Source organism: Aethalodelphis obliquidens, unplaced genomic scaffold (genome assembly GCF_003676395.1).
Source record: "Aethalodelphis obliquidens isolate GAN/ISIS:26980383/991018 unplaced genomic scaffold, ASM367639v1 scaffold42, whole genome shotgun sequence".
Classification (NCBI taxonomy): Eukaryota; Metazoa; Chordata; class Mammalia; order Artiodactyla; family Delphinidae; genus Aethalodelphis; species Aethalodelphis obliquidens.
Genome location: NW_020837986.1, coordinates 14,589,748 through 14,602,544, shown reverse-complemented (window position 1 = coordinate 14,602,544; position 12,797 = coordinate 14,589,748). Strand labels below are relative to the sequence as shown.

The 12,797-nt window shown below is 40.9% G+C and overlaps 1 protein-coding gene across 2 annotated transcripts in view; it reads right to left on the bottom strand.

Moving 5' to 3' along the window:
• Positions 1-12,797, bottom strand: part of PSMF1 (proteasome inhibitor subunit 1) — a 52,877-nt gene that overhangs the window by 20,775 nt on the left and 19,305 nt on the right. For both annotated transcript variants that reach the window (XM_027078678.1, XM_027078679.1), the window contains exon 4: positions 11,867-12,049. In XM_027078678.1, the coding sequence (XP_026934479.1) occupies positions 11,867-12,049 (183 nt within the window). The remainder of the gene's footprint in view (positions 1-11,866; positions 12,050-12,797) is intronic.

The following is a 12,797-nucleotide window of genomic DNA, read 5'->3' as shown; positions in this document are numbered from 1 at the left end:
GGCTTTTGCACAGCAAGGGAAACCAGAAACAAGACCAAAAGACAACCCTCAGAATGGGAGAAAATATTTGCAAATGAAGCAACTGACAAAGGATTAATCTCCAAAATTTATAAGCAGCTCATGCAGCTTAATAACAAAAAAACAAACAACCCAATCCAAAAATGGGCAGAAGACCTAAATACACATATCTCCAAAGAAGATATACAGACTGCCAACAAACACATGAAAGAATGCTCAACATCACTAATCATTAGAGAAATGCAAATCAAAACTACAATGAGATATCATCTCACACCAGTCAGAATGGCCATCATCAAAAAATCTCGAAACAATAAATGCTGGAGAGGGTGTGGAGAAAAGGGAACCCTCTTACACTGTTGGTGGCAATGTAAATTGATACAGCCACTGTGGAGAATAGTATGGAGGTTCCATAGAAAACTACAAATAGAACTACCATATGACCCAGCAATCCCACTACTGGGCATATACCCTGAGAAAACCATAATTCAAAAAGAGTCATGTACCAAAATGTTCATTGCAGCTCTATTTACAATAGCCCAGAGATGGAAACAACCTAAGTGTCCATCATCGGATGAATGGATAAAGAAGATGTGGCACATATATACAATGCAATATTACTCAGCCATAAAAAGAAACGAAATTGAGCTATTTGTAATGAGGTGGATAGACCTAGAGTCTGTCATACAGAGTGAAGTAAGTCAGAAAGAGAGAGACAAATACCGTATGCTAACACATATATATGGAATTTAAGAAAAAAAAATGTCATGAAAAACCTAGGGGTGAAACAGGAATAAAGACACAGACTTACTACAGAATGGACTTGAGGCTATGGGGAGGGGGAAGGGTAAACTGTGACAAAGCGAGAGAGAGGCATGGACATATATACACTACCAAACGTAAGGTAGATAGCTAGTGGGAAGCAGCCGCATAGCACGGGGAGATCAGCTCGGTGCTTTGTGACCACCTGGAGGGGTGGGATAGGGAGGGTGGGAGGGAGGGAGACGCAAGCGGGAAGAGATATGGGAACATATGTATATACATAACTGATTCATTTTGTTGTGAAGCTGAAACTAACATACCATTGTAAAGCAATTATACTCCAATAAAGATGTTAAAATGAAAAAAAACAAAAACAAAAAAAAAAGAAAAAGAAAATGTGGAACACAAATATTGGGAACATTTAGAAAATATGTAAAGATAAAGAGTGAATGGGATTAAAAATGAATTCTGAATGACATAAATAAGAGCTTTATATTTAAGGATTAGTTTTAGCAAAGCTGGTTAAGCATAGGAAATTTTGATTTTTCAAAACAAAGAACAAGATTTGGGGCATACAGTCTCCTGACTGAGGACAGATGGAGCAAAGGGAAATGGGTTAGAATTGTAATGACAACAACAACAAAAAGTTAGGCTTAGATGAAAAAAACTTCCCTTAGAGATGGCTTGTTTTCAGTATTTCTTCCCTAGAGATCTCAGGAGTAGAACAGACCTAATTTCCACCCTCAATTCTCTATCACAATGGAATATCCTCTCCATCTATACCAGCATCACACCAGTAGCCTCTGACAAGGTCTGGACACACATCACCACACACTTAGTGAAGCAAGACATCCCAACTTCAGTTAGCATCTGGAGGTTTCCAGGTGTGGGATAGGCAATATGGTGTGGAAAGTGAGGGGTGAGACACAGAACTGTATCCTATGGGAAGGGGCAGAGGCTGTTGTTTCCTACTCAGAATATAAACTAAGGCTGTTCAGTGATAGGGTAATTAACAACCTGCAGCAGCCAGATGGGCCCTCTGCTCTCCTTTCCCTTCTTCCTGCCCTAAGGCCCCACCCTTAAATCTGGCATTTGTGGGAAAAACAAAAAGGTGAAAGTATGAGTGGCTGGTTGCCCAGCAACATGGTAGTGATGGGGCTCTCACAAAGAAGTCGTCATTATAGGCATCTGTGCTGACAGAGGAAGGAGGCTGGCAATGGGTGGGGGTGGAGAGTGAAGGGGACTACAGAGGCAAGACCTGTCAATTCGCTAGTGGCTGACAAAAAGCCTCCTAAACATTCCGCCTCATCTTCTAGTTCAGTGTTCCAGTCCCGGGAGATAAGCTTGCCTAAGAAAGATCAAACTGAGGGGGATTAGGGGATGGATTTTTCTCCATCATCAGTGTGCACTCACTACACTGAACTTGTACACAAATTGATTACATGAACTAACACTGAAGGGTGCAATGGGGAAAGCATAAGCTTCTGAGTCCCATGTAGGGGCAAACCCCAGTCTTCACCCCCTCAGTTAGATAATTCTGGGAAGTTATGCTACCTCCCTTATCCACTGTATACCCCTCTGTAAAAGTAGGGATGCTGCTGATTTCCGTGTAGGACCGCCTGGAAGATGAGCAACCATAAATGGAAAACACTTGGTATGGTGGTCAACACATAGTGGACAGCCAAGAAATGGCAGTTTCTCCTATCCTCGATAAGTGGTGGCCAACGTGATGACAGAGGAAACAATGTCCATAAAGGTCCTGGGCCTAAATGTAGTTGCCCAGCACACCCTCTGGGTCGATACTCTCACATCTAAGTGGTTCCACAGCATCAAATCCTTTTCTAGGAGGAAGAGACTATGTATTTTAAAAAAATAAAAGAGGTTCTCTCTTTCGGGAAACCCTCTAGTCATTATACCTTCAGTCTTGTTCTCATCTCTGCTTGCTACCTGAATAGGATCCATGGAGTACTTCTTAAGCATCTACTATATTTTGAGCCATGAGCTCAATACGTGACATCATCATATTCCATGCGAAGAAACCTGAGACAGGTATAATTCTTCCCAAGGTGCAGATGAGAAAACCAAGGCTAACTGTGCTCACTGAGAGACAGGCAAAGCTACAAGGCCAGGGTTTGAACCCAGCTGATCAACCTCCAAAGCCTGTGCTGCTAACTGCCATATAATACTCTCTTCTTGACATGGGAGGTGGGTGAGGTAGCACAAAGAAGGGAACAAGTCCCATCTGCTAAGAGTGGCATACAGGAGTGATGAGGCTTGGCCCTCTGCCTCACTCCCTCCAATCCACCAGGATCCTGAGCCAAAGACACTAACACCCTCTCTCATCAGCATCCTTCAATGGTTTCCAACTGCCCATGGGGGAAGATTCATGTACCTTCACAGCTGTTATATCCTAGGATTCTGACATGAATTCTTTCTCTAGACAAAATTCAGGGACAGTCCCACGCTTTCAGACCTTGATGCCTCTGGCCTGCTGGTCTCAACCTGGAACAACCTCCCCACGAAAGGAATCTTAGGAAATAATTCAGACACATGAAAAGGAAAAAAGAAAAGGAGCTTAAGGAATAGTTCTCCTCTTCCCCGTGAAGACACAGCTCAGGCAGCACCTCCCCCAAGAAGCCTTTCCTAGGTTACCTATGAAGGATCTCTGTGCTAACCTCTGCAATGGCACGCTTATTTACTCACCTGTCTCCCACGTCAGAGGGAGAGCACATGCCTCAAGAGTAGGAGCCCAGGCCCAGGGATCGCTGAACCCAGAGGGGAACAGTTGCTGAACACAGAATTCACCAAAAATGTGCAAGGCATAGGTCCGGGTGATGCAGATACAAAGAGGTGAAAAAGTAGAGCAAAGGGGATATGCACTTGGAAAAAGCCAATAATCTTGCAATTAGACAAAAAATAACTGAGTGGTAGTATTGTCAAAGATGGGATGAATGCCAGGGCTAGGGAGCCAGGAGTTTTAGCCAGCCAAAGGAACACCACCACTGTACCCCTGCCTGGCTCTAACCACACCACCTGTCCTTCCAGGGCTCTGCACAGGACAGGCTTTCAGGCTGGAGCACCCATTCTACCCTACTCTTTGCCTGGCTAACATCTCCTCCTGCTTGGAGGTGAGTCCCTTCTTAGGGAAGCCTTCCCTGAACACCAAGTGTGGTTCAGGTTCCTCTTCCTACGCGCTCCCAAGTATCCTGTTCATCCCCATGAGATGAGGTAAGAGCAGGAGCATGAATGGCATCATTGGCCTTTGTGAAGCACCCAGCGGGAGATCTAGTGCCCCGCATATAGTGAGCTCAGTAAATACGGTAGACTTAAGAACCTACGTGACTCCTCAGCATCTAAACTTTAAAATAAACTTTTTTACCTCGAAATAGAAGTTGGAAAAGTAGTACAGAGAAATCCTGTGTACCCTCACCCAGTTTTCCCCAATAGTTACAACACCACAAAGATCTCCCTCATGCTATCCCCTCTTATTAACACACCCACAGCCCTGTCCCATCCATAACCTCTGGTAACACTAGTCTGTTTAGTACCTCTATAATTTTGTTATTGCAAAAAATATTATATAAATGGAATCATACAGTGCGTGACCTTTTGGAATTGGCTTTTTTCACTCAGCCTGATGACCTTGAGATCCATGTAACTGTTTTGTGTATCAACAATTCATCCCTTTATATTGCTGAGTAGTATTCCATGGAATGGATGTGTGTTTAATCATTCACCAATTGAAGGACATCCAGGTTGTTTCCAGTTTTTGGCTATTACAAATAAAGCTATTTATGAACATTTGTGGATAGGTTTTTGTGTGGCATAATTTTCATATCTGATAAATGCCCAGGAGTGTGATTCCTGGGTCTTACCATTAAGTGTATGTTTAGTTTAAAAAACTGCCAAACAATTTTCCAGGGTAGCTGTACCATTTTATGTTCCACCAGCAATGTATGAGAGATCCCAGTTCTCTGCACCCTCTCCAGCATTTGGTATCATTACTTTCATTTCAGCTTTTCTAATAGGTGTGAAGTATCTCACTGTGGTTTAATTTGCATTTCCCCAATGGCCAGTAATGCTGAACACATTTTCCTGTGCTTATTTGCCATCTGTATATCCCTTTCAGTGTAACATCTCTTCATATCCTTTGCTCATTTTCTAATTGGATTGTTCATTTTTTTGTTGAGTTTTAAGATTATCTTTCTAGATACAATTCCTTTGCCAGATATGTGGTTTGCAAACATTCTTTCCCAATCTGTAGGTTATGTTTTTATTCTAACAGGGTCTTTCACAAAAGTTTTTAATTTTGATGAAGTCCAATTTATCGATTTTTTTTCTGTTATAGTTTGTGCTTTTATAGTCATATCTAAGAACTCTTCACCAAGTCTTGGATCCTTAAGATTTTCTCCTTTGAGTTCTTCTAAAAGTGTTGTAATATTAAGTTTTACATTTAAATCTATGATCCAATTTGAGTTAAACTGGATTTAAGGTGTGAGGTTTAGGTCAAGGCTCTTATTTTTGCTTGTGACTATCCAATTGCTCCATTGATTTGCTTGTGCACCCCAGTCAAAAGTCAACTGGCTATATGTCTGTGGGCCTATTTCTGCGTTCTCTATTCTGTTCTATTGATCTATGAGTCCATCCATCTAATGTACCTATATAATAAGCCTGAACATTGGGTAGAGTGATTTCTCCCTCTTTATTCATTTTCAAAATTGTTTTAGCTACTCCAAATCCCTTTGCCTTTCCAGATAACTTCTGGAATAATCTTGCTCTATCTACAGAAATTTTTGTTGGGTTTTTTATAGGAATTCAATTAAACTAGTAAGCTAATTTGTGGAGTATTTGACATCTTTACTATGTTGAGTCTTCCGTCCTTGAACATGTTATGTCTCTCCACTTATTTAGGTCTTCTTTGATTACAGTTTTCAGCATAAAAGTCTTAAACATGTTTTGTTAGATTTATACCCAAGTATTTTTTTCAGTGATTGTAAACGGTATTGTATCTTAAATGTCTGTTTCCACGTGTTTACTGAAATATAGTGAAATATAATTGACTTCTGAATGTTGAACTGGCATCCTGCAACTTTGCTATTATTTTTGGGGGTAGATTCCTTGAGATTTTCCATATAGAGCATTATGTCATCTGTGAATATAAACTTTTACTTTTTCCTTTCTTACCTATATGTCTTTTCATTTTCTTGCCTTAAGAAAGACAAATGCAAAACTTTCAGTACTATGCTTAATAAGACTGGTGAGAGTGGATATCCTTGTTTCTTAGGGGGCAAGAATCCTTTTGCTAGTATAATGTTGGTCCCATAAAATATTTTTTAAGTATTACCAAACCACCCTCTAGTTGAAGGAAAAATACAAAAGTCTCAATCATGGGCGATTATTATCAGTTCTCTTATAGTTTGATCCTGAGAGCCTCATTTCTGTTGTTATATATTCACATTTCCAATTAAGCCAAGGTTAGGACCTTTCAATTTTTTTTTTACATCTTTATTGGGATATTTCATGTATCATAAAATTCAGCCACTTAACAATGGTTTTTAGATGTTCACAGTGTTCTAATGTTCTAACTTTAGAACATTTTCTGCACCCTAAAAAAACACCTTGTACCCATTAGTCATTCCCCATTCATGCTCGCTAATCCTTCCACCTCAGCTCCTGGCAACCACTAATCTACTTTCTGTTTCTATGGATCTGCCTATTCTGGACATTTCACATAAATGGCTTTTTTCACTTAGCATAATGTTTCCAAGGTTCACACATGTTGTGACGTGTATCAGTATCAGTACTTCATCCTTTTTTATTGCTGAAATATTCCATCGTATGCATATATCACATTTCTTTATCCATTCATCAGTTGATGGACATTTAGGTTGTTTCCACTTTTCGGCTATTATGAATAATGCTGCTATGAACATTCATGTACAAAAGTTGTACATGAATATGTGCACAAACAAGTAGTATATCATTGTAGTTTGGATTTCCACTTCCTTAATGATTAATGATGAACATCTTTTCACATGTTTATGGGCCACCTGAACATATTAGTTGGAGAAATGTCTATTCAAATCCTTTAACCTTTTTAAAATTGGGTTGTCTTTTCATTACTGAGATGCAAGAGTTCTCTATGTATTCTGGATACAAGTCTCTTGTCAGATATATGATTTGTAAATGCTTGCTCCTATTCTGTGGGCCGTCTTTTCACTTTCTTGATACTGTTCTTTGATGCAACAAAAGGTTTTATTTTTGTTGAAGTCCAATTCATCTATATTTTCTTTTGTAGCTTGTGCTTTTGGTGTTGTATCTAAGAAACCACCTCTAATACAAGGTCATGAAGATTTATTCGTAAGTTTTCTTCTAGGAGTTTTATAGTCCTATCTAGCTCTTACACTTAGGTCTATGATCCATTTTGAGTCAATTTTTGTGTATAGTTTGAAGAATGGGTCCAACTTCATTCTTTTTCATGTGGATATCCAGTGTCCCAGCACCATTTGAAAAGACTACTGTTTCCCCTATGAACTGTCTTGGCAGCCTTGTTGAAATCAATTGCCCATGAATGTACGGGTTATTTCTGGACTCTCAATTCTACTCCCTTGCTTTACATATCCTTAGGCCAATAGCACACTGTCTTAATTACTGTAGCTTTGTAATAAGTTTTGAAGTTGGGAACTGTGAGTCCTCCAACTTTGTTTTTTTAAGATTGTTTTAGTTATTTTGGTTCCCTTGCATTTCCATATGAATTTTGGGATCAGCCTGCCAATTTCTACCAGAAAAACCCACACGCACAAGCCTCCTCCAACCCCCCTACCCCATACCAAACAAAAAAACTCTGGGATTTTGATTGGGATTGCACTGAGTATGCAGATCAATTTGGGGAGTATTGCCAAATACTGTTTCCCTATCTATGAAACACTGGATATCTTTTTCTTTAAATCTTCCTACTTCTTTCAGCAACATTTTGTAGTTTTCAGTATATAAGTCTTGTACTTCTTTTGTTAAGTTTATTCTTAAGTGTTTTATACCTTTGGGGGTTATTACAAATGAGATTATTTCCTTAATTTCATTTTCAGATTGTTCACTACTGGTGTATAGAAAATGCAATTGATTTTTGTTTACTGATCTTACATCATGTCACGCTGCTGAACTCATTCATTAGCTCTAGAAGGTTTTTAAAAAGGATTCCTTAGGATTTTCTATATACAGGATCCCATGTCATTGGCAAATAAAGATTGCTTTCCTTCTAACTTTCTAATCAGGATACCTTTAATTTCTTTTTCTTGAGTGATTATGCTGGCTAGAATTTCAAGTACCATGTTGTAGAAAAGTAGCAATAGCAGATATCCTTATCCTGTTCCTGACCTTACGGGGAAAGAATTCCATCTTTCTCCATTAAGTAGGATGTTAGCTGTGTGCTTTGGGAGTTGAGAAAGTCTCCTTCTATTGTTGAATGCTTTTATTATGAAAGGGTGTTGGATTTTGTCAAATGCTTTTTCTCTATTGAGATGAACATGTGTTTTTTGTCTACTGTTATATTAATACGGTATATTACACTGATGTATTTTAAGATGTTAAACCAAACATTCCTGGAATAAGTTTCATTTGGTCATGGTGTATAACCCTTTTTATATGTTGCTGGATTTCTTTTGCTAGTATTTTGTTGAGGATTTTTACATTTATATTCATAAGGGCTACTTGTTTGTACTTTTCTTGTGATGTCTTTGGTTTTGGTATCAGGGTAATACTGGCCTCACAGAATGAGTTGGGAAGTGTTCCTCCCTCTTCTTTTTTTTTTTTTTTTTTTTTTCGGTATGCGGGCCTCTCACTGTTGGGGCCTCTCCCGTTGTGGAGCATAGGCTCCGGACACGCAGGCTCAGCGGCCATGGCTCACGGGCCTAGCCGCTCCACAGCATGTGGGATCTTCCCGGACCGGGGCATGAACCCGTGTCCCCTGCATCGGCAGGCAGACTCTCAACCACCGCGCCACCAGAGAAGCCCCCTCTTCTATTTTTTGGAAGAATTTTTGAAGGATTGGTATCAATAAAAGACTCATTATTAAGGAAATTTTCAAAGGGACCAAAAAATAGTACAAAGTCTAATTTATGAACACCAATGTACCTTTCCAATCAGTTTCAATAATTATCAGTATTCTACCATTCTGGGCTTCCCTGGTGGCACAGTGGTTAAGAATCCACCTGCCAATGCAGGGGACACAGGTTCGAGCCCTGGCCCAGGAAGATCCCACGTGCTGTGAAGCAACTAAGTCCATGCGCCACAACTACTGAGCCTGTGCTCCAGAGCCCGCGAGCCACAACTACTGAGCCCACGAGCCACAATTACTGAGCCTGTGTGCCAGAACTACTGAAGCCCACGTGCCTAGAGACTGTACTCCGCAACAACAGAAGCCACCATGATGAGAAGCCCATGCACCGCACCAAAGAGTAGCCCCCGCTCGCTGCAACTAGAGAAAGCTACGCACAGCAAAGAAGAACCAAAGCAGCCAAAAATAAATAAATAAAATAAATAAATTAAAAAACAAAATATTCTACCATTCTTATTTCCCCTACACTCATTTCCCAATGTCTCACTCTTTTAGGGGGTGAAATTATTTTAAAGCAAATCCCAGACACATCATTTCACCCTTAAATATTTCAGTTAATAAAATTATATATATACAATAGACAAAGACTTCTTTTTTTTTTTAGCATAACCGGAATTTAATTATGTCACCTAAGAAAATTAGCAGTAACATTATCAAATACCTGGTCCCTGTTCAAATTTCCCCAAATATCTCAAAAATAATTTTAGAATTAGTTTATTTGAATCAAGATCAATACAAAGTCCAACACTGGATTTAGTTGATAAGACTCTGATTAACAAGCCCCCTCTCCCTTTTCTCCCCATGCCATTATTTGATGAAAAAAAAACAAGATCAATTAATCCTGTAAAAATTTTTCATGTTCCATACATTGGCTGGAACCCATGTATCCTCATGTGTCTTTTTAACTCATTCTTCTACCTCTCATGCTTCTTTTAAACTGGGAGTTCAATCTAGATTCATGTTGTTGTGAACCTACTATTGCATTATATTAGAATTCACAAAGTCTGGCTGTCCCACTTTTAGTGTTAAGATTGACCTATGGGTTCAGGTGCTATCAGTCTGACTCATCCATTATAAAGTTGCTCATCAACCTTTTACCTAATGGTTTTAGCAACCATTGACAATTTGTGCCTAGTCACTATATTATTTCAGTAGAAGCTGCAATATGGTGATTTTCTCATTCTTTCTGTTCTTCCAAGGCTAGGATTTCTTACCTTCATAATTCCAGATTCAGGTCTATGATTCCCAATTAGGATGGCAGAGTCTCCAGGTGCCCTGGAGGTGTTTTTGTGTAAGCCCCGGGGGTGTTTTTGTTTGTCACAGTGATTGGAGAGTGCTTATAGCATTTATAGGCAAAGACCAAAGATGCTTCATGCTCTATAATCCACAGTAGAGCTCCACATAATGAATAATCTACATCCTACACAACTTGCCAAAGTCTTGTTAGACATTCATAGAGATGTAAAGCCTACATAAAATTACCTACCATAAGTTAGTCTAAGGCCATTTTATATGTGAACACAAAGTATTTTTATACTGTTTCAATAAAAATTTTTCCAGAAATGTAACTATAACATAGCACGTGCCTGCTTTTGTTACTGTCGAATTCAAAATAATTCCATATACAAGTGCAAATGCCTATCTTTTCCAGTGTAATCATGCTCAGGCATCTACACAATGAAACACACATTATCTTATTAATTACTCACTTTTTATTTCTCATTTATATTATAGTCAGGACTTTCTACTGATCCTTTTTGAAACTGTCCATTTGGTACAGTTTCATAGATCATCTATGAATTCCATTTTGAGACAGTGAAGGAGACTTCAGAGAATATTTGTTTTGAAATAGGAAGTGAATCTGAGAGACCTGAGAATTACTATCTACTTAAGGTCTAAAAGTCTCCCCCAATTTGATTGCTGTCCAGGGCTTACCCTTAAATCTTCCCACCATATTCTGGTTGCATCACAACAGAGCACTGTGCTGGAGTGAGGACACCTGGACCCCCAGCCCTGGCTCTGTCTCTTTATTAGTGGCTAGTGACCTTAGGCAGGTCATCTTAAATAAAGAGGTTAAATCAGACAAGCTGTTCCCAACCTTTCAACCACTTTTTATTATCCTCCACTCTCCCCACAGAACCCAATATTTCCAAAGGTTGCCAGAGACTTGCCAATTATTATTATAGTAATTAAACAAATTTCCTATTTATTTAATTAACCAAAGGTATATAATTGCAAAACAGAGTCATTTTTAACAATGGCAGCTAACCCTTATTGAGTGCTTACTATGGCCGCACAGTGAGCCCTCCCCCACAACCCCACCATTACTACCACACTGTGGACTCCAAACTGGAACATGCCATCTCAACCAGAGACTAAGGTGTCCCTGGTCCTTGTCTTCTCCCTCAGAGCAGAAGTCTCCAGTCCTAAGTGCTGCCATCCTAATCTGCAAAGACCTTGTATATGACCTGCTCATACCTCATGCTGTTTTGGCAAAGTTTTCAAGTTGTAAAAGAGATCAGGGGACTATAATGAAGTGAAAGGCAAAGAAAGGGAACATTGGGAACATATTCCCTCCAGGAACTTCCAGTATTTCTACATTTTCCCCAAAAGCCTGGTCCAGGGTCCTGCACATACAAAGAGCTCTGGAATAAAAAACTGAACTACCTGGGCAGCAACTCTGGAGGACTGCACACACGCCTCAGAGGCGCTGACCCTTGGGCAGACTCAGAGGCTGTGTGTGGCCTCTAGAAAGGAGGCAGGCAGCCTTAGGATGCTGGGTTATTGGGGTGACTAGTAGCAGTACAAGAACTCACTGCTCCACTTACATCTCCACTTTCTATCTCCATATACCAAGACTCTGACAATTCTGTTGAAGACACATGGGGGCCAGAGGGGGGTCAAGTGGCAAGATGGTCATGGCTGGACTCCTTCTTCAGAGGCATGGGCTGCCACTGTGGGCTCTGTACTCACCAGGGAGGCTGCCGGCTGGTATGTGGGTGGTGTGGGTGAATCCGGAGTGGGTCAATCTCTCTGGCAGTGGCAGGGGGAAACTCCTGTTGGGGACTTTCGCTAGCCTTGACCCAATGTTCATGGATAGGTGTGATGATCCCAGACACAAGACGAGACCGAAGTTCCTCACTCTTCTTGTAGACCCTGCAGGAAGGACACGAGGTGTCAACTGCTTGCAGCTGGTTGGCAACCCTGCGTATAGTATTTCGGCGGCGGCGGCGGCGGCGGCGCTGATAGCTCTTGGCGTCACGCTTGGACTGTTTGCAAGGGTGGGAACGGGCTGCCCGGCGGACCTGGGTGACGGGAGTAACAGCCTGGCGTTGTCTCCGAGATTTGGGCCTAAGCTTCTTAGGCATCTGAGTTGCCCCTTCTCGTTTACCACCCCATTAGAAAGCGGTGAGGGTGTAGGGGCACAGGGCCTAGACTGGCTACTCCTCTGTACCCTGCCCACCCCACCCCACCCCACCCTCAGCCTCATTGTGTGTTCATCACATGTCATGGGAGGGGTCATGGAAGGCAAGTCTCCATGGGGATGATGAACCAGGTTCCTAGTCCAAGTAGGCAGGGCTCTCAGGGCTTAATGTCCAATTCTGTCACTAACTCAGGGGCCCTTGGAAGGCTGCTCTAGGCCTCTTTTCTCTGCTGGTGAGAGACAAGCAATGTGAGCTATAGCTGAAGTGTTGAGGCAGACTGAGGTAACAGGGAGTGGGCAGGACTCCACAGAGTTCCTAAAAATCTGGTGTTTTAAAATGAGCCATATCCGGGGTCAAAAAGCAAACCATATAAATCAGGGACATAGATTGGTGGTTGCCAAGGGGGAGGGGGGGTGGGAGAGGGTTGGATTGGGAGTTTGGATTAACAGATGCAAACTAGTATATATAAAATGAATAAA